General features: G+C 40.7%; 1 protein-coding gene across 1 annotated transcript in view; it reads right to left on the bottom strand.

The window, feature by feature from the left end:
- The window catches only part of TAFA1 (TAFA chemokine like family member 1), a 225,784-nt gene extending 203,443 nt beyond the window's left edge, over positions 1 to 22,341 (bottom strand). The window contains exon 1 of the mRNA XM_054216409.1: positions 22,224 to 22,341. Coding sequence (XP_054072384.1) covers positions 22,224 to 22,341 — 118 coding nt within the window. The remainder of the gene's footprint in view (positions 1 to 22,223) is intronic.
- Between the last annotated feature and the right edge of the window lie 453 nt (positions 22,342 to 22,794).

Below are 22,794 nucleotides of genomic sequence, written 5' to 3'. Positions count from 1 at the left end.
CAAATCAAGGTAGAAATAATCAGGGCATGAGATAAGAGCCTTAAGACAACTTCTGGCTGCACATGTAAACTTGAACGATTGCATCTTAGATGGCTCATGCAGTATGATTCAGAGGTGGCCAGGATGACAGAAACTGAGGAGCTGAAGATGACACCCATGTTTACAGGCAGGATAGAATTATTCACAGTGGACAATACTGAAAAGTGAGATTTGACACAATAAGGAGTCCTGCTTTAGCCATAAGATTAGAATTTTGTTCAGCTATATTGCATCAGAGTTAAAAGCCAGATGTCATAGACATCAGAGAGACAGGTGCAACTTTTAGTGCAGGCATAACCAGGATTTGCACCAGAGACATGAAGTTAAGAGGTGAATAGCAAGCTTATACTATTAAAATGGGGTTTATATGCTAAAAACTAACAACATCTGAATATATCTGCACATGTTTTCATTAGTCATCAAAATCTCTAATCTGTTTTTTGAATCCCAGCATATCGTTGATTTGTGATTAGAATAGCACATTGCAAAGCTGTTCTGTAGCTTTGGCCTCATCTAATCTAAGAAGATTGCTGCCTCTTTCTTCCCTTTTGACGACCCAAACACTTCTTTGTCACCTGGAGACCTAGTTACATACTGCTTACTCTTGTGGACCTGAACAAGAGTTGTCACGACAAATTTTCTACCTCAGTGGAAGAGATTAATTTTGCACCAGTTAAGATCAAATGTCATGATTAACCATTTACTCCCTTCTGTGATGAATCGCTTCGCTCATCTGAAATCTCTCACATGAGCCACTGATGAATCTCATTTAGTAACAGGGTCTAAAGGTGCTTTTATACATAACCCTAGAAAACAGCTGTCTACTGCCCAAAGTCTTTTGGGCAACGTTTGTAAAACACCGTTGAATCAATATGGTCCTACTTGGTGCCTACGTTCTGCCAATGGAGTAACACTACAATGAAAACTCAACTGAGAGCCAACTGCCTGTTTTGGAAAGCTTTCCTCCTCCTCTATGAGAGTAGCAACTTCTTCCATCACCTTTTTCTTGCCAGTTTTGGAGTCTGAGTTCCAATGTTTGCACCACCTCATTCAACGAGCTTTTGGAAACGCTGCCACCCTCACGGTGTAGCTTGTCTCCCGCACAATTCCCTGCAGCCGATCTCAGCTGATTGCATCTGCCTTGTTCTGCGTGGCCAAGCTATGAGAGCCTGGGCTGATCTGACATCACTGCCAGATGCAAAGAGCACCCTTAGCATATCCACCCCCATGTCTGGTGTGTGTTGTATTTTCATACTGAAGGTAAAGGCTGCGAGACCTACAACTTCAGTAAACAGAAAAAGACCTCCAAGAAACACTAGTAATTCTATGCTAAAAAAATAAATAATTATGCAAAGGATGGTTAAACCCACTTGTGTTGGTGTCAAAATCACAAGAAATTTAGAAGTAACAGTATTTCACTGCAGAAATTTCAGGTAAATTGAAATATGCGAGTAATTGGATTTTTTTTATTTGACTTTTCCATAAGTTTTCAGGTACATGTTTTTCCTCAAATGTAAGTCTGACAAGAACAATCATAGTCACAAGCAAGTCTGAACTGATTTTAAAAAGATGTAGTTTCACTAGCAGGTTACTTAGTATGGCAGAACGTGTGTTAAATCCAGCAGTAAAAGCAAATTAATTGAACAAAAAATACTTTAGGAAGAAGAAACTTGAGTTATCAGGTTTCAGTAATCAAAAAAGATTAATACAGTGATATTCATGACCTCTACCCAGAAATAACCATTGAGAAAACTCTTTGCTCTTCAGAAACTGAAGAATTCATGGGAATCTCAGAAATTGCAATTACTATTAATTGAGTTGATTGTACACTTAGATAAGCTGTACATAAAATGGTTTCAGACTTTAGAGGAAACAGACAGCTACATATACCAATTATCAAGTTTTTAAATGACCTGGAGATAAGTAATTAATTAGAGGAACCCAGGCAATAAAGGGATTCCAGCTAAAGAAGTTGGTGGCTCTGCAGACAGGAGCCAAGCAATCATTTGCAAGAGGACATGGGACAGCAGGAGAGGAGCAGACCCTCTCCCTCCGCAACACTGTGCTTGCCAGCTCCATGAGCAGCAGGGATCAGCTCAGCTAAATTCAATTAAGTGCAGTGACTGTAGCAAACAGGGACTTTTTTTTTTTTTTAGGAAATCTTTTTGTAATCCAATAGCACATATTCTGTACGGTTGAAACTTTTGGAGGACTTTTTGAGGAGCAGAGCCACTGGGCAGTAATTTTGATGGGGAAGAGTTGCCCAGGAGCAAGGCAGGTTTTGGTCAAAGGCACAGATGCCCTCATCAGAGCACTTTCCTGGACCATGAGTAGCAAATGACAACTGCAAATGACAAATGACAACTGTGGCCCCCACAGTTCAGGCCAGGACATAACTGCATTTTCCGTGCTCAATTTCACTGCACGCACACACACCCCCAACCTAGAGGCCCTTCACCAATAGACAGATCTTTATTTTGTCCCATTCTCCATCAAAACCGCTGAAAGATTTGTTTCATCTTTCTTTGAAGTAGGCATTTTTAATGAACTGTTTACCAGGCAAGTCTAATTGTGAAGCGTAACTACTGCAACTTGAAAAATCACTTAGAACTGTTATATAGATGGGAAATGACCGCAAGCCAAAAGTTGCAAGGGTGAACAAATGAAAAAGTTATTTAAAAAAAGGCTCCTGATGTCACTGAATCTATAATTCTTCCTTCTTTATAATGTGTGTCCTTGTTCATGGTGAGATTGCTTAGCATTTACCAGTCAAAACCAGTTTTACTCTCTATTCAAATGGCCAAAGACCTGTCTGGGCTGCAATTATGAACCCGTGTCATAATGACACAAAAGTGTAATGTTAAAGTTGTAACAAAAGCAAATCTAAGGGATTGCAGGGTTTTAATATTTCAATAAGGTTAAAGCAGGAGCATTAAATTATTTAAGTTCTGGAATAAGATATAAGCACTAAAGCAATATTGCATCCATACTCATGTATCTTTTCATGTGCAGAGGTGATATCTACGTGATAAATTGCAGGAGTGTGAGGTAAATTAATTTACTATGCACTTTGATCACAATACCCACTCCTGGCCTACTAATCCATTTCCCTGCAGACTTGCCCTAACATCCCAAAGCACGAAACACTTTCACTGCTGCCATTAAGAATGATGTTTCATAGTCTACCTCTTTTTCTCCTCGTCGGCGTGGAAGTTTCCCTCCTTGAGAAAATAATAAACATAAATTAAGTTACAGAAAAGCATACTGATGAAACCTTTATATCCTTCACTCCGCCATATTATAAGTTATAGTTAAAAAGAGAAAACCTCTTTAAATACTGACAGCTGGGTGAGATGCTGTCATGCCTTGATGTTTCTGGTGGTGGGGAAAATGAATAAAGAACAGATGTATAGCTCTCCATCTACGATGATTTAATATTGCCAATAAGGAAATAATACATATCTATATATAATTCCTGGAAAAGCACTAATAGCTAAACCTAATCTACAAATGTGCTCACAATTTGACATTTTCAGGCTATAGACTATTATGTGATAAAAATGCTAATTAATACATCTATCACTGCCAGAAGTGTAATGAAACCAAAATGTTTGGCAAGCTTATTGTAAAGAAAACCTGTTACTACCTCAAATCCCCACTCTCTGCTAACTACCAGATCCCTATAGCCCACGTCAAGCGGCAGCTGCAGCACAGGGCAGCCACGGGAGCTGCCGGAGCAGGGAGGCACCGGTCCCTCCCCAGGGAGGTCATAAGCATCCCCTCGCTGCTGGGCTCCGAGCACGACACACGGGTGCTGCCAGGCTGGAGGCTCCTGGAGGGGAGGAGATTTACACCCCTCTGCCCACCAGGCTGGCAAACGGCTGTAAATCCAAATTCTGATCTATCACAAAGCTGAACAAACGATAAACTCTCAGGTGTTATTTACCAGAAGATCACCAAGCAGCTTGCGTTTGTGGATTTGAAGCTTCTGAATCTTACCACACGTACAGAAGCGTATAGTGCCTGAAACCCCCACGAAAGAAATCCATATGAGTGTGGGGAATGTAAATAGGGAAATGAGTTGGCTTACAGTAAAGGTATGGATGTGTACACATACAGGCACTACCTTCCACCAATTTACCATGGCTTTGTTTACAGCAGGAATTGCACTTACCCAAATATTAAATACTGACAGAAACAGTCATAGCAAACTTAATGACACTTTGGGCATTTTCTACACTTGAATCAATAGGTATATACTTTAGAGTTAGTTACAGGAATCATAATTCGAAATATAATAAGAAAAATGTTTCTAGATAAGAAAGGCAGGATAATTGACATTGTTCCCAGGTTTCATACATTTATCCTTTATGATTTTAAGTACTCCATTTAGAAAACACAGTCCCTGAAAGCATTGAGGTCTGCCTAGATGTGGCCACCAGAGCACAGAAATAAAAAAAAAAAAAGAGTTAGAAAAGGGTATCTTCTTTCTTTAGGGTGGAGGTAGGCAGACAACAAAGCAAATAATAAAGATCCAGGGAGTCTGATAAATATTTCCAGTCAATGGAGTGATATTTCTGAAGGTTTTCACTGACAGGGAAAAAAAAAGGGGGGGGGGGGGGGGGGGCAGATCACAAGTGCGTATGAACTGAAGAGAGCGAGAGAAGCCCTGTGCCTCTGATGACACCTTTTCTTCCCCAGGTCAGCTGGGGATTTTGCCTTGGGCTGGCAGGAGACACGCATACCACCCCTTCCACCAGGACCGCAGCTCGCCAGCACCACTTCAAGTCTGACAGGGCTGTGCGCTGGGGACTAGGCTGGCCTGGGGGGTGCACGGACAAGAAACACTGAAAATGAGTGTGTGCTGAGCTTCCAGCATTGCAGTGACATTGCTGCTGCCGCTGCCCTGCCCAGCGCGGCTATTGACACATCTTGCTTCTGCAGCTGCAAACAGATGTCTTTACTGCTATTAGGGTAGCTGCAGAATTCTCTCGGGGGGGGGGGGGGGACACCAAAAAAAGAAGTCTGAAAGCAGCAGAAACATTCATTTCCCCTGGGCAACACAGCATAGGGGTTTTCTGCTGCCCCTTATAATGCTATCGCCACTGCTACTTTGGCCCGTGACAAACCACAGTCCTGGGGGAAGCATCTTGTTCCAGAGTGGCACTTGTACAATGAGGAAAGATGCCCTCGGCAACAGCAAAACTGGGAATATTTCAGTCTTCGTCAAGATCCAGCAGAAATACAGCCAAACCACAAACCCTTGTGACTATTTGAATAACTGACTGCAAGACCTGGTCAGCTGATGGGAAACATTTATCACTTAGTTATCCATGAGACTGACTAAACCTTGCTGCTTTGAATACCGCCACTATGGACTATTTTGAGAAGACAAGAAATAAGGAAAGAGCAAAGCACAATGTTCCGTGAAGAAAATGAGTGCGGAATCCAGCTCTGTACACTACAAATGGGTCTCTGCACTACAAGATGAGGTAGCGCACAGAGGTCTGTATGTGAATACGCCTGCACCACTGAGAACAGAAGGGTTAGACATGTCTGGCCATATGCATATCCACAAATTCTCATTTTGGAAGATGATACATTGCCACCTTCCTCCATCCTCCTCAAACAGTAATGAAAGAAAACATATAAAATAATTACCATTAGCCATAAATACGAAGGCTTTGCAGCAGAACAAAGTTAAGCCTCTTTTTCTTATAACATCTTTCCAAAACTTCCCATTACAGAAGAGGGAGATGCTTCAGACAAAAGAGGGTGTCCAAAAGTGGGTAAATTAGTTACTGAAAAATAATTATATTACAGACATCAAAGTATTCAGAGCACCAGACCAAGACGGAAAAATCTTCATCCTTTTCATGATACAGGAGGTGGGTTTTTGTTCTTTTGACGTTTAGAAAACATGGTAAAGGCAATGAGAAAAGAGATAGGCAGACAGTGATATAATCCATCATAAAACCTCATGGGATTATGTTAAAAATGCTAAAAAAAAATTAAAAATTTACACCTTTGCCTCATGGCTTTGTGTCCTGAAACATTAAGCCCCCTTTTTTATGGGATGGCACCATTACCTTCTGCAGACAGAATTCATGGGATGTTTCTCAAAACTACACCATAAAGTACTTGTTCATTCACAGTATCCGATAGCTGCCTCCGTAGTTTATGGGTACCATCCTATGTAAATCATTGAAAAAAACGACAGATCTCAGGGGCTGTTTGTTGTTTAATCTCAGTTTGTCATGATTCAAAAAGAATGACGTGAAAATACATGGAAAGTCATAAATAATGGTAAAAAAAGATTCTTAGACATTCTTAGTTGTTTTCTAAGAAACATAAATAATCAGCTCTTTGTCAGTTATGAAGTGAATCTACATTTTCTATTCCACATGAAGGGCTGTCAAAACCAACCCTAAGTGTTTTACACCCCATTCTATTTCTGCTGGCAGAAAGTTGGGGCTCTGCAAGATTTGACAGCTACAGATCGTCCACTGAGCTGGCTAACGACATGAAAAGGCATCATGCAGAAATAGGCTGGTAATTTCACAAAAATCACAAGGCTTTGGAAAGAAGTTTGTGCTTTGTGCTGCTGAAAAAAACAATCCTTGGTCTTTATGCTGTGCTGCTGCCAGGCTATGCCGCAGCTCCCTGTGTGCTGAACGGGCGGCTTGCTGCCTGAATCAGACTTTCTCCCCAGGAAAGGAAAAATTCAGACAAACTCAACAACCCAGTGGAAGACTGATATTCAAGTCCTTCATCTGAATCAGCTTCCAGGGAAGTGCTCAAACCACCACACCACGGGCCATGTTGTTGACAAGATCATAGATTCATAGAACGGTTTGAGTTAGAAGGGACCTTAAAGACCATCTAGTTCCAACCCCCTGCCCTAGGCGGGGACACCTCCCACCAGACCGGGTTGCTCAAAGCCCCGTCCAGCCTGGTCTTAACCTTAGATCTCAGCCTCTCTCTCATTCTGCTTTACCAAAATTTGGTTCCTACAACTACAAAACTGCCAAGTAAGTTCCTACCAGAATTATTTATTTATTACAAGTCTGTATTTCACTAAAGGTCTCTGCCACATAATCCCTAACTAATTTACTGTAATTAGTCTTACTTAAAATCCAGTATGGCCACTCATGAACCCCACCACACTCCCTCCCACCCCCCAAGAACTTGTCATGAAAAAGGCACAAGTAAATACAGATTAAATAACTTCTGGATTCAGTTGTTAGTATTAGAGCACACAGACATAGCAACACTGCTGATAGATGATCACATTTTCTCCAGAAGAGAACAGTGGTGCTTTGCAAAGCAGAGCTGAGTTTACATAAAAATGACAAAAGCAGATGCTATCAAGTTAAACCCAAACAAACAAAAAACAACAAAACAAACAAACTAGAAGCATCTCTCAAAGTGATATTCCAGTCTGTGTTTCTTCAAGGACAGCAAAATCACTCCTACAAGTGTATTGTAAAGGAGAAGGAGTATTGGTCTCTGACATGGATAACTGTCACCTTGACGAGTGAAATTGCCTCATTAAATTAGCAAAGATCTTGATATGACTGAGAAGTCAGCAAAACACTCCAACAGCACCACAGACAAAGATCAGTTTGTCAAACCTTTGTTGTCCCTCCCTGTGGGCTCCTGCTTCTTTCTGAATGGATGAGCAGAGGCGAGGAGTGGTGCTCTGCTGGGGCACAGCCTTGGCCTCCTCCAAACTGCAAGCAGGGTGAGGGAAGCCACAGTTCAAGCCATATGTTCAAACGCATCAGAAGAATGGCAGAAAATCTATGCCTACTGCACCACGCTGAGATTTAGCAGGCTGTGGTTCAGCTTCCTCCTTCTGAAAGAAAAGCAAAACCACCCAAAGGATGCCCTTCCTGGAGGCTAAACCATGCAACGAGGTATTTTTAAAATACCCATCCTTTGTTTGTTAAAGCCTCCTTTTCACACGCATTTAGTTCTCAATGAGTAGCCTCTGCCACCACCATACGAGAGCCCCCACCAGCTCAGAGCAGAGCTGCATGCTCAGTTTTAGCAGCCGAGTTTAGCACTACCTCTTCCACCTCTTCAATTTTTGGCAGGGGTAGGGCCTGTCTCAAAGCCCATTCAACCTCACATAAAACACTACATTAGCCATGAAGACTGTCAGCAATGGACTGGCTTTTTTTGCCATCTCATAGCAAATGAGAGAAAAAAAATCTCTGCTCTCCTGATTACCTTCTTATTTATTCAAAATGGAAAACTCAAGAGGTACCAGGAATATCTTAACACCACAGCTCTATTTCTGGGAGAAAGAAGATGAAGGGTCAACACCTACAGCAGAGCACAACTTCTGATTAGAGATACTCCGATTCAATTCTGTTTAAGGAAAGAAGCAGTACCTTCTCTAGGCTTTTTTTTTATTATTATTAATTTAATCTGGCCTTTTCCTTGCTTTTCTTTCAGTGTTTAGAAATCTGACAAATTGTTTCAGGTTTTGTTTTCTTTTTTCTTTCCCAGTTAGTAAGAAAAACAATCGAGTTATTCTAAACTAATTTAAAAATGTAAATATTGCACCAAACCAACACTTGATATCTTGCTTTGGCTGTCAAATAAAAAAAATAAAAATCAATTATTTACACTGCTTTAGTCACACAACAAAAGAAACACTGCTTTGCAAAATGCAGAGTGTTGCCCTGTATTCCTTCAGCCTACGAAAATAAACAAACGATTGTCACAATAGAAAAGAAAATCTGCTACAACTCTTCAAGCACGTAAAAGCTTATAACCACAAGAGGTTAAAATGAGGAATTCTCACATCAATTCAGCAAAACAGATGGAATCAAGTCCTAGTTTGGTTCTCAAGGCCTAACAAGAGCCTCTAGACACCCTCTGCAAGGCAGGCAGTGGACATCAGCTGAAGCTCAGTCACCTTTTCATTGCACGAGAGGAAAAGGACCCTGTGGAAGAGGATCCCTTGCCAGGACTCCCAAGTCCAACCAGGTGATCCCATATAAACCGAGACATGGGATTTCTGCTGTGCCTCTACAACAGCATGAAATCCTGCCAGGAAACATGACGACACTGGTAAATAGCAATATAACCACTGAGCCTCTCTGTTGGCAAAACAGAAGTGAATAACAGAGAAGACCTTTCCCCAGCTTGGAGGTTTTCTAGGTCCCAGCAAGCAAGAAGCAAAACTTCTGTAGTTGGCTCAAAACCCAACCACAGCATTCACATGTTCGCAGGTGATTTTCCAGCTAGAAGCCCCAGAGCACAGTCCTCTTCTGGGACCAATCTTCTAGGTCCTTCCCCACAGCAATCTGTGTCTTTAGAAGCAATCAGGAGATCTGAATTTTCCCCCTCTATTAAAAACAATTAACATGATTTATCTTGCCACAAGTTTTTATGTTGCTGTAGCTGGCCTGCAAGCATATTGAGATAACAGTGTGCAGTTAACAAGATTTGCAAGTCAGACATGTTACAAAAAATTACACTCAGAGTTATGCAGAATCAGTGTTATGCTGCCTGTGAAAGATTGGAAGCACTGCACAAAACTCTGGTGGGAAGCGTAGCCTTCAACTGAGAAACACACTTGAAGTGTGAGTCTTTTTGTCCAAAGACAGGCCCAAGCTTCTCATCTTTTAAAGGAAGCAATTAAGTTAAAAGTGGGAAGTTCCACATTTGAAGCAGCCGCTGTACTGCCTGTCTGCGTGCGCTGAGCCTGTGGTTCAGCTGAGAACATGGACACAGGGGAAAAAATTCACTACAACGGTACAACTTGTTTGTCAATTGAGTAACAGTAAGTGAACGTGAAGGCTCTTTACACCTCACAGCTGGGGCAGTCTGATAGATTGTAGCTTAACTACCATGAAAGTTTAAGCCAGCGTGAAGTTGGCTTACACTAAAGCACTTGATTTCATGAAAAGAGGGAGCTAAGAGCCTCCATGATCCACCACCCAGCTCACAGCGATGCTTGTACTTGCACACCAAGCCATGCCAAGGCGGGAGCACTAGGGACGGGATGCTGGCTGCGGGTACCAGCTGGGTGGACAGTGTCTGGCAGCCACCAATCTCACTTAACGAGGCTACATGAGGAACAGAATAACAAAGCCCCACTTATTTGCATCTCAGCTGCCCTGCATATGTTCATGATTGAGATCTCAGTTTCCTCAGATGATATATTCCACTGCTGGATACTGCGTACAGACTGCACAGGGGGATCGACTGGCCCTCGGCTGGGCATAAAGAGAAAGAAAAGAACGAAACAGGAAGGCAGGTGTTAGTCGGGTGTCCTGTAAAACTGTGGTTTCTTTATAGCAAATATGGATGTTCTGAGATCTGTATGTGCTACTAGAATACAGAAAAATCCCTCCTGACAAAGGCATATTTGAATGTTGTTCATATCTTTGCTTGGTTCCTCTGTGAAACCTGGACATTAAAGCACTTTAAAAGCAGACAGGACACAGCTGACAGCATGACCTCTGAAACTTTAGGTACTAATTCATACAACGTACACGTATTATACAGAGGAAATGATTTTGCTAGTTACATCTGAAAGTGGGTTTGCATTTTAAACTCCGTATGAATTTCCCCTTACAGAATTTGATTCACAGATTCTGTCAGGACTAAGGGATAATCTCCTCTTACCTGTTAAAGAGCACAGTCGCTCAGATGCAGGGAGCAGCATACTAAAGACATACAATCCTTATCAGAAGGACTTCAGCATAAATACGATACCGCTTTGTAATTTCTTTCCATCTCTAGACACTATAGATTGCACCTTTGATAGATTAGAAAACAAAAACACTAAGCAAATAATTCAATTTACATAAGAACATGGTTCAGGGGGGACTTGCATAGCCTGAACCTCAGAAGAGTGTGACTAGTACAAAAGAACTGCTTGATCCCACACTGCTCATAGAAGGTACATCATCACAAAATGCCACACAGCAACAGGCAGCTCAAAGCCAATTCAAATCCAATCTAAAAAGTCAAGGAACTGTTTTACTAGGGGAAACCATCAAATGATTCACACTAAAAGGAAAAATCCCTTTCCCTTTAATTTGCACCTATTTTTATCACCGACATTTGTTCATTTTCAGAACTAGTCCTGTTCAGCCAAGAGTTTGCTTTCCAGAGCCTGCCTTACCCAATCTGACCGACACAGTTAGTCTGTGGCAACATCACAGCCTCAACAAGGTGTCTTGACTACGCTACAGCATCAAAACAGAGATAAACTTTGGGGGTGTAAATAGCAAAGGTCTGCTTCCAGCACAAATACACAAAATCAAAGCATAGGGGCAGAGGGGGGGCAACAAAACCCAGGAACAACTCCGATAGTATATTGCCTTGCATACAGCCTGCTGCAGAGACAGGCACAAAGTACCTGTGAAATTTTTCCCACTGGAAAATTCTGATCAACAGAAATAATTTTTTTCCTATGGGTGAAAGAGATTATAATTTATATTTTCCACAGTTTTTGTTAGAAATGGTGTCAATATCAGAAAGTGAAAAATGTATTTTAACATTTCAAATATTTTGATCAAATAGCTCCATTTTGATTATTTCCAAATAACAACGTTTGAAACTATTTCATAAAAGTGTGGGTTGTGTTCTAATTGGGATGAAATCAAGCGGCATTTTATTGCTAAAACAGCACATCAAGGTACATTGACTCTAAGAGGAGGAGGTTCAGAGAGCCTTTTTTAAAACTGAGAGCCGTAAGAGCTTACATAAAGAAAGATTTAAAAGAAAATAAAGGAAACTGATTTAAGGGAAGGGAGACAGATTTAGAAATACAATAAGCAGTGGGGGGGGGGGGCGGAATGAAACATGGTAAAACCCCAGGAGAAGACAGCAGGTAATCTGTCTACATTGTGGTCCTTACACTAAATTACAGTGTCTGTGTCTGGTGCTCTCATAAGAGTGGTTTGGGGGGGCTGGAAATAAAATGTGCAAAAGATGCTTGTTGTCCATAGCCTGCTCCCAGTCAGGGCATCTCAAAATTCCTTCCCACAACTGTCTCAGCTCTTCCTCACACCATCCTTTGAGTGGGGAAATTGGCAGAGCCCACACTTAATTTTAGGACTGAAAAGAGTCCAACCAGGCTTGTAAAAAAAACCTGGAGTAACAAACACAAGCATGAGATAAATATCTAATAGCTGCTGTCAACTCATTCAATTCAGTGTCTTATCAACTGTAGGAGATCAGCATTAAACAATTACCCAATTCTGTCCTCGGGGAAAAGGGAAATGCAAAATATTTCTAACCAAGACACCGAGGAAGATCTATTCCACTTCAACATGATTCACTTAGGTATCCCGCCTGGCAGCTCTACTGAATTCCAGTGTGCTGTGACAAACTGGGATATACGCGCTGATCTTCTGCCAATGGTCTTCTCTACTTTTGCACAACTATGAATCCCATCTCCCGACTCTGCTGTGGATACAGAAGGGTTTGAATAGACGGAGGGAAGGTCCTGACATCAAGCAGCCCTGGGAAAGCCAGGGGCTCCCACGGACACTCATCCACTTCGCAGGGGTCACTGCAATACCCTGATGTCTTAAGATTTCAGTAAGAGAAAAAAAAATGGCAAGGAAGGGGATAGAAGAGTCACCTTGCTCTCAGGCATTGAATAATCTCATTTAGGGACTGCTGTCACTGGTGTTTTGGCCTTATTAATTTTCTTTTCCGAAGTTAGCGTTCAGACGCTTGCCAGCTTTTGTCTATTGCTGTTATCAAGGCATTTGCATGCACTAATCCATGACAAATGGTTTCATTTGATGCACAACTGATTTCCTTGCCTGCCAACTAGAAAGAGATAATAGACATACCAAGAGAAACTAAATTAGAACTAAAGGAGTCATCTATTTGTTGGAGAAACTCACAACAAGGTTAAGATAAACACCACCCAGGCGGCTGACTTGATGGAGAAGGCACTGAGGTTTTAGCCACGGAAAGACAGTTTCTAATTACTTGGGGGGGTGGGGTGGGACAGATGACACAGAAGCTCCATTTTAAAGCCTCACAAAAATATGATATTACTGCAGAAATAATTATACTGCAGATGTGGGAGCTGGCTTAGACACAATCATTCTCTGTCAGATCCTGCCCTAGTACACTGAAACCAATCACAAACTCAAAAGCCTCTTATCTTCAGCTCATCCCTTGAGTTTCTGTTTCAACACACAATAGTGACTTCTGGCTGACTGACCGCCCAAATTCGAAAGCATCTCATGCAAGTAACCAAGAGGAGCAACTTGATGAGTTGACGATACTCACAGCAAACGGTATTAGTGTAGCCCTGATATCAAAAATCTTGCTTAAACCACAAGTTAAGGAAATACCTTTTATTAAATCAGCAGAGATTTGGGGAAAAAGGGCAAATTCTGAAAACATTAGACCTCTCCTTTAATTTCAGTTCTGCTGCAAACCAAAAGAAGAGCTGCTACTAGCTAGGGGGACACACAAACCCTTCCTCATATTTGCATTGGTATTGGATTTGAAGTCTGTGAGGTCTCAATTTCTTTTGGGAAAAAGAGGCAGCTGCTGGCATATCTGAATATATGCTTCCAGACAGGATTTATTCGTTTATCAGGATGCCTTCTTTCAGGTAGATGCTGGGATAACAGAAACCTTATGCAGATTATTTCCTCCCGCCCCACCCCACCCCCCCCCCCCAAAAAAAAAAAAAGGAATATCAAGGCAGAAACAAGGAATGCACAAAGATACCAAACTACTATTTTTCTTAAATTACAGTTTCAACTTAGGAAATTGACTCCTCAAAAAAACATTATGTCCTCCGGATTCTCCACTCAGTTCTGATTTTACATTACAAGATGAAATAGGCTGGTGTTCAAAAGCTTCTGAAGTGTAAAATTAGTGGATTTTGAAATGCATGATAGAAAATATAGAAATTACTGTATCATAGAAATACAATATAACTATACACTGTATTACTATAATTATCATAGAAAACATTTATCTATTCATATCTTACTGTATTTTATCACACCTTCCTTATCCAAAACACCTTTAGCCAAACCTGAAATGAAGTTAAGTTTTCCTCTGCAATGCATTTTTTCAACACGTGTTGTTCTGAACACTACCTTCCCGTTAGTTTCAGTGTTACTTGAGCTTATTTCTGCTTGGGTTTAGGTTTTATTTGAATTCAGAATGATTCAGAAAGTGAATACTGACTTCCTAACAGATTTGTATAGGCAAATATATAGAATACAAATTCTTTTCCACTCTTGAATCTGTCCAAAGTCACAACTGTGTTATTGATGATTCCTGGATAGTATGTACGGAAAAAGGAGCTTAACAATAGGTTCCCTTCATTTATTCACGTTCTTCTAAAAAATAAACATATAAATCAATGAAACCGATTTCCCAAATAAACTATCCTTGCTTGCTCCCAACCACTTAATTAAACACAATTAACTGTAGTTTGTTTTGGCAACCAATTAATGTCATGATCAAATATAAATAGACTCTGCAAGAAAAGATTATCATTAATAAATCCTTAACAATAGAGTAAAATTATGCTGAAGCTTTGCTTGCCAGAAATATTTAACAGCATTTTTGAAGAGCATTAATGAGGACACTAAAAAAAGATAATAAAGTTTTATCAGAGCGTGTGCAGTTAAGAACGTGAGGCTCTTGCCTGGACTCAGGCTGATATATAGTGCCTGTTGGCTGCTGATATTTACAGCAAAGGAAATCACAATTCCACGTTCCCCACTTTCCAATAAACTGACATTATGTTCATGGGAGTTTTCCAATCAAGTTGTCCATCAATATAACCTTCACTTCCACACAAGTTAACTACAGAAGTGATTTTTGCTCATTGTGTTTCATAGATTCACAATGAAGGCTCTCAATTCAGATTTGTCATCTACAGAAAACAAAATTAATCCAATAGTAGTTTTCGATTATGCATGAGGACAGATTCAATGCATATTTTGATCTGAACCAGCAGCTCTCCTAATAATCAAGAGACAAGGATCACCATTTAAACTGCTTTTTAATTGCCTGTTCATTTAGTGAGAGGTAAGGCGCATGATATGCATTAAAACTTCACAGCTCACAGAAGAAATATTTATGCACAATTTTAAATAGCGCCCAGCACACGTGACTGTCGGTGGGAGCTGCTGATGTAGAGCAGACTATTCCCAGATTACTTGTAGCTCAAAGACACCACAATGAGGGCACCCTGGTCGAAGGAAATTCAGCCATCTGAGATAACAGATTGTCCACGAATCGTGCTTCACTTGGTGATCCTTAAGGAAATCACTTTCACATCATCCAAGAACTAGTACGATCCTCCATTCCTGCCACCAATTCAGTTCCCAACAAAGCTGTTCTCTCAAAGTAAAATAAGGATTACAATGGAATACTATGACAGAATTATATGATAGCAACAGTGGCCCTGCACCTGCTGCCACTGACGTGGCCATTCAAGAAGGGCAGGACTGGTTTCTTCACCCACTGTGAAGGAAGAGGGGAAACCCGTTGTTCTGATAGGAATACAGAAGGCAAGAGAGAGATGTCACATAACAATCTTCTAAATAGAGCATAGAAATATGAGTCACAGATACATACGTGAGGCTTTGTAACTTCATTCAGCTTAATTTACACCCTCAATTCCCCATTGTGCATCATTGACTGAGTCTCATAAATTTAGAGTCCAACTGTGCTGCAGTCCTTGCAGTCCCTGCCTAGAGCACAATGAAAAGAAATCTCCAGCACCAGCGCCACACAAAAAAAAAAAACCAAAAAAGAAGTTGTTTAGCTGGAGAGAACTGTTCTGTACAGAGCATCTCTGGAAATCGCAAAAATGCTGAATCCCATCAGGAAAATAAATCTTGCTCACAGCAAAGGTTGATTTCACAGCAGAGTGGAAAAGAAAACATTCAAAAGGAAATACAAAGATTATAGGCGGGATAGGATAAAACAATATGAAACTTAATGGGAGAAAACACATCTATCTTATGAGGAAATGCACTTGGATATTGCCTTTTAAAATATAAATGAGCCTTGGACTAAAGTAGGCTAATCATTAAAGGCAGGTTTCTGATGTTATCAGCAGAAATACTTCAGCGCAGAGCAATGTAGTTTGCCTTTGGGGTTTATATTTGTAGGTGCCAAATTTTCCTTGGGACTTAACCACCATAGCATGAATTCTCACAGTCTCTAATACCATGACAGCAAGCGCTACAAATAGTGCGGTGCACTGAAAGGTCCCTCCATGACTCACCAAGGCCCCCAGGCTGCACTAGGAGATGGAGGCTCAGCACACGGGTGTGGGAGGAGAAGATGCCTGCTGGGGCCATCGCAGCAAGAGGCGCTTTCTGGTCTCTGTTTCCCCAGAGCAGCTTCTGCCACGTAAAGAGGGATGTGCTTTGCTTGCGGCTGCCTGCAGACGGCCCTGAGAGCTGAAGTGGCACGGGACAGGGACAGAAGCAGGGTCGGGAGGAAGGACAGAGCAGGGAGGACTGAACCAGAGCACCAGACAGTGCCAGTGCAAGCCACATGTGTAAAAGGCATGTCCTTTCTCTCAAAATACCACTGGTAGCACCTTGCCATTGCACTTTAGCACAAGGTGTGTGGCGGGGACAATCGCAGGGAACACGGCCACGCTTCCAGCAGCTCCTGCAGAGCCACGCTGGGCACAGCGGTCTGCTCAGTGCCCCACCGTGCACCTTAGCCATGCTGTTCTTCACAGTCCATCAAGCTGCAACACCTGCTCCCCCTCAGGTTGCTTCGTCTACCTGGATCAGAAGCAACAAGGCATCACATTCAGCAGCATGACTGGTGACAGCTTTCCTCTACCTGCAACCGAGCTGTGAGACTCCCAGCTACGCACCCTTCTCCTGTGAAGAGAGGTGTCCTCGTGCCTTTGACCCTCCACTGAGTACTGGTGGCTCCTTGGCAATGCCTGCCTACCCTTTCCCCTTTACCTGAGAGAGGGGAGTCCCTTAAAGTAACAGGCTACAGACCCCAGAAAAACACATACTTAACCCTCTGGCTGCAAACACACCCTATAGCCACGTTTTTTCTCTTTTGGATGTTTTTAGAGGGGGAAAAAAATAAGTAAAAATCACAGTGTGCGATACTTCTAATAAAGTCTGCTGTTGTAAACAAGTGTACCACACAATCACAGTAGGCAATTCATGGCTATCACACTGCTAGTAATCCTACCTCATCCTTAAGTATTGATTTCATTACATACATTCTCTGCCTATATAAAATACATATGTTTGTCCACACACATCCAAGTGTATTTTGTATGTGACCAGGAACTGAGTAAGCACCTCCAACCTGGATTTCTTTACTTAGCAGTTGGTAGTTTCACATATTCAAGAACAGACTGTGAAGGACAGAGGTATGTGACAGAAAGGTATCATGAGAGAGATGATTTCCAGCGAGCGACTGGAATAGCTCATTGTGAACTGGATTTTCTGATCGTGAACAAACCAGGATATATGGTGCCTCCTGTGCATTTACTGGTGCAAGTGAGATCAAATCAGCCTTTAGAGCTTATAAATTTGTTCATTTTAATTAATACAGCAAGAAATACCATTTGTCAGCTTTCACATCCGTGAGGTGATCTACTGGATACTGGCTAAGTTGTTGCATGACAATTTGGACATTGTGTACTAAAGGCAAGAGTTTGCATTCACAGTGTATGATTAATGTAATGCAATTCTTGCTAATCACAAAAGCTGTATACATTTATATATTAACTACCTAGTCCTACACTCGCTCTATCAATTCCAAGAGTAAAAATCCTGTTGAATTCATCTTCCAGATCTCAGTTGCTCTGCAAAGTGAAGACAATATTTTATTTACACTTTCTGAGAATTAGATTCAGACCAACGTTCTTCCCAGTCTGTTTTGAACTGAATAGCCACATATATGGGGCATATGAAAATAGCAGACCTTTTGAAATATGAAAATACGTGTTTTCCCCCCACGGCTATAAAAAACAGTGGGAAGGCCAAGATCAGAACTAAGAAATACTTCGCTCACAGGCACAGACTCAAGCTTCTGCAAAATGCTGCCTACTGAGAAACCTGCTCAGAGCATCCTTAGGTTGATATTGCTTGTTAGTTTGTGCAGAATTGCTTTGAGATGGATTTTCCTCATTGTAATATGAGGTAGAGAGAATCACTTCTTGAGATGATTTTTAATGGGCACATCATTAACTACTGTCACAATAAAAGGTACTTCATGTTTAGTAGACATGCAGTTCCAGCCTTGATTCAGTCCATGATTTCTTCCTCTGAGGAGGCCTATTTTTAATTAACATATTTGCAAATGTCAGCATTGCTACAGCAGGTACGTGTTTCTGCTTATGTCTGCCTCACATCTTTACACTGTATGCAAGACTAACCTAGCATCCTTGATGTGTAGCTAATTATTTCGCATCAACTTACAGGTGAATCTAATGTGCTTTCTGTATTTTTTACCAACACATGGCCAGTGCTGTCCACTGTGATCCAGTATTAGGTGATCGTCCTCACTAGGAGCAAAACATCCCTAATTTATGGAACAAAGCCAGAAAATTTGGTAAAAATTGCATGATTGGGGAGTGGTTTTTGTTTTTTTTTTTTTTTTTTTTTAAAACTTGAACCCTCTGCTTTGTTAATATCTTGCTGTCTTACCAAATGCCAGCATCTACTTCACTTCCTACCTCTGGGTAGGGTCAATCCCATCAATCAGATGATCAACGGACTATCACAGGCACTCAGCTAACTCTGCAAATCACAACCTGTCCACTCTAATCCTCAGGCCAATTCAACAGCTCTACAACTGTGCGTATATCAGAGCCTAAAACAGCCAATGTGGAATTCTTCTTATTACTGCTCTTTCTTATTAAATCACACAGAAATGACATGCTTGAAGAAAAAAAATGGAGATTTGTTTCTACATAAAGTTATTTCCTGTGAATGCTTTCATACGTCTTTTGCCTAACATAATTTTCATGAAAATGAAATATAATCATAAAAAAAACTGTGGAAAGCCATACGTATTACCCAAGGGGAATTACGCTGCAGTGGTGTTCGGCTAGCTTACTTCAAAGGTCTCCTCTGGATCCTAGTGAAGCAGCCTAAAAATGTACCCTACCCTCCACATCTATCATAGCCAAAAGGAACAGCCACCGATACTTAAGGCTACTTAACAATAGCATTCAAACTTTTCATTGCATTAATGAGACAAGAACGAACAAGTACAAGTAATACAGCATCATCCACCTTACATTCAAGCAGTGTTTACTATGCCCTTACTATCTGTGCCCACCTGTGAACATTTCAGAGAAAAATAAAGCTACAGTCAATTACAAATACTTTCATGTAAAGCGGTTTATTGCATTTGTTTTCAGGTTTGTACCTTCTGCTATGTCTAACTGAACAAAGAAGTACTGAATTATAAAACTGAAAGTTATACTACACCAAATGGAAGCTTTAAGGTTTTGTGATTGCACATAGTGCGTAGAAATCTATTTCAACCCATTCAGACCCTTGCTTAAGAAAGTTTCAGAAGAAAAGAGCAAGCTCAGACATCTCTGATGATGACCTAACCTTTTCATATATTGCCCTTTGTTTCCAGTGTTTCAAAACTGGATTAACCGCAGTAGTACAGATGGGTATATTCACTGTGCTAATCCACCGAGTTCAGTTCAAGCTTATTATGTTAAATACACTCCACGAGGATTTTATCTTCTACCTGCAGCTTCCTGTGCTCACTGAGACTCTTCTATGCATCAAGTATAAGAAGCACAAGATGGGGTGGAACCTGCCTTTTTAATTATCTTGTACGAAAGTAGCCCCATGATGGGGTTGAGCAGCTCAAAATCTCTTATTTCAGAGGATCTCATTATCTGTGGAAGATCACGAACTGAAGGAAAAGGTATGCTGAGCATGCTATTGATTACAACTATATTTGCCATGATTCAATAAGTTGAAATTTCATATACCAAATATTAAATTACTGAAACTATGCACTGGCTCATCTGCATCCATTTTTTATTCACTTTTATTTGGCTGAACATTTTAATCTTACTTACACAGTGACTAACTAAAAGTAAATGACGCATTCCTAATATTATAAATATGAAAAATAGGGTGTGCTCAGGGACTGCAGTTGAATACATTAAAATCACTCAGTTTGCTAGTTAACATATTTCCATCCCTTTTATGTACAACCTTTCACATTCAGTTGGCAGACTGCAAATTCATGGCCTTATAAAAAACACTGTCTTGATTTTCTGTTGTGACAGCAGAAATTGTCCAAAATCTCTAACAGTTTCCCTAAAGGACGCTCACTAGCTGGTACTTCCCAGGTGCAGCACAATCTGAATCTGAGGTGAACATCATGTCAAATTCCACTCATCTGTCAACGTAGTGGATTATTTCTTGAGAGACTGAAATTGGCTGCCTGGGATCAGAACACCATCAATCTTACTCACGTAGGGTGCGGAGAAGCTGCCTGAGAAAGGCTCGCAAGAGGGAAAGCTTGGCTGTTTCTAAGTAGGTGATGAGGCAGCTGTAAAACCTTCACTCTATCTGTATCGCATCTCTGAGTGAAAGATTTTTGTCATTTTTCACATTTCCCCAACACTTGGTATGCATTCAGTGTCTTGCTGTTCTTGCTTCATAAAAAAGGTGATTTTTCAAGCTTAGGCAAATGTTGCAGAGCTCGGAATCTGCCCAGCTCTCATTTTTTCTCATCATGTCACTTGTTTCAACTGATTTTACAAAACGAGATTACATTTTCCTTTTACCTATCTGTTTACCTGGGCTGATCCCACCCACCCCCCCAACTTCCTTTACTGGGGGGCAGACTCAAGTAACCGGCAATGTTACTTACAGATGCATTTTAATAAATATTTTGTTCATTTCTCTGCAAGTCCCAAATAACAACCTTGCCACTAAAACTTCAAATACTTTCAAACTTTCAGTGCCAGCTAGTAAAAATAACACCATTAATTAATCTGGTCCTCTACCATAGCTACTGAGAGCTGGTCTATCGAAGGTTTTGGTCTATTCCTCTATACTATGCATACTTTATTTATAAAGAAAGCAAGACAATGCCAATACCTACAGCTTTTGGATAATGAAAGTAGTTGGAAAAGCTTTGAGTCATTAAGTTTGCTAAAGACCTGCGGTTCAAGACTGTTCATCTTTGAAGGTATGCCATTACATCAAGAAAAACTATTAAAGTATTAGTTGCCACATTGTTAAATGATTCATCACTGCAAGTTAACACTTTGCATCTTTCATTTCTAAAGCTCTTAAAACCTCTCCCACCTTTCTTTGGATCCAAATTTGTTAAGCAACATTCTTGGCCTCTCTAATTTTAACCAGATGATAATACTGTGCTAGAATATGCCAACCCCTTAATTTTTAACATGGCACATATTCTTCAAAGCTCAATTAACAGTTGAAGAAGTTATGTGATCCATTTCTATTAATAAAAACACAGTAAAACTACTGGTGTGCAGTCTTTGTGGATCACAACAGTCAAAGTGAGGTGCATTCTCCACTGCTAACCTGGGGATTTATTCTGACTTTACAGGTATTGAATTCCATTGAAAGACAGTCCCAAATTCTCCTCTGGGCTGCACTTTCGCAACCCCATCAATTTTCAGAGGTAAACTTCAGAACCTGAGAATAACTCACTCTCTCATTTATGCTAAAGGCAAACACCTGACCTCCAGTAAACACTAGTGACTCCGAGTGATGTTTGGTGCCATTAATTTAAGTAACAAACCCATGTCCAGTTTGGGTCAGATAACTGCAAAGTTACTCAAACCTGTGCTGTCACAATGTTTTTTGAGCTACACACCCACTCTGGAACTGCACAAAATGCGGAGAAGGGGAGATAGAATAAGGACAGAGAAAGAGACAGAGAAACTGAACAGTTATCCAAAACGGGATTCCTGTGTTGGGAAGTTGTTAGAAGACGTTAAAGGATGACTATTCCAATATCAGACTGGCAAAGGACAACACATGTTAGACCAACCCAAAAAAGATGCTGTGCAATATAGAGGCAAGCAACTCATAAAACTTAAATAGCAAAACAGATTTTTTGATTATTCAATCAATTATCAAGACAAACATAAGCATGGGCAGAAAGCCTGCACTCTTATGGTATCTTACAGCTGATCTCAGTCCTACCTGGTCTGTGCAGGTGATGCTGCTGGAAAGTGTGATGGAGGGACCCCTGACAGAGCAGCATTGCACAGGCACTTATCCACAAATACAGGACCCAGGACATTGCAGAGACCACTGCCATTCTCTAAACAAAATATTAGACAGACATTATTATCCATTGCCTTACATAACACAGAATAGTCAGCTTCCATTACAACAGTATTTTAATTATTTATTTTTAAACATTTTTTTACTCCTCTTGCTAAATGGCTTTTGTCTCTGTGTTATTATTCCCCCCCTGCAGGATGCAACCGTCATACAATAAAGGTCATGGCCAAAAAGGACAGTTGAGGTAAGAGATGTCAACACAGGAGCCTGGGTGACTTTAATAATTCAGTGGTAATAATGAAACTGTAATGATCTGAGGACTAAAAAAACCCAATGTAAATAGAAGGCTGGAAAATATCCCCACACTGTTCCATAGCTGAGTTTACAAAGCAGTTAAAAAAAAATTTAAAAAAATATATCACACTGCCAGCTAAAAAAAAAAATACACATGATGTCCAGACAGTATCAAAACTACTTTAAAGACACT

Source organism: Rissa tridactyla, chromosome 10 (assembly GCF_028500815.1).
Source record: "Rissa tridactyla isolate bRisTri1 chromosome 10, bRisTri1.patW.cur.20221130, whole genome shotgun sequence".
NCBI lineage: Eukaryota > Metazoa > Chordata > Aves > Charadriiformes > Laridae > Rissa > Rissa tridactyla.
The sequence above is the reverse complement of the archived record's forward strand: the minus strand, read 5'-3'. Positions and strand labels throughout refer to the sequence as shown.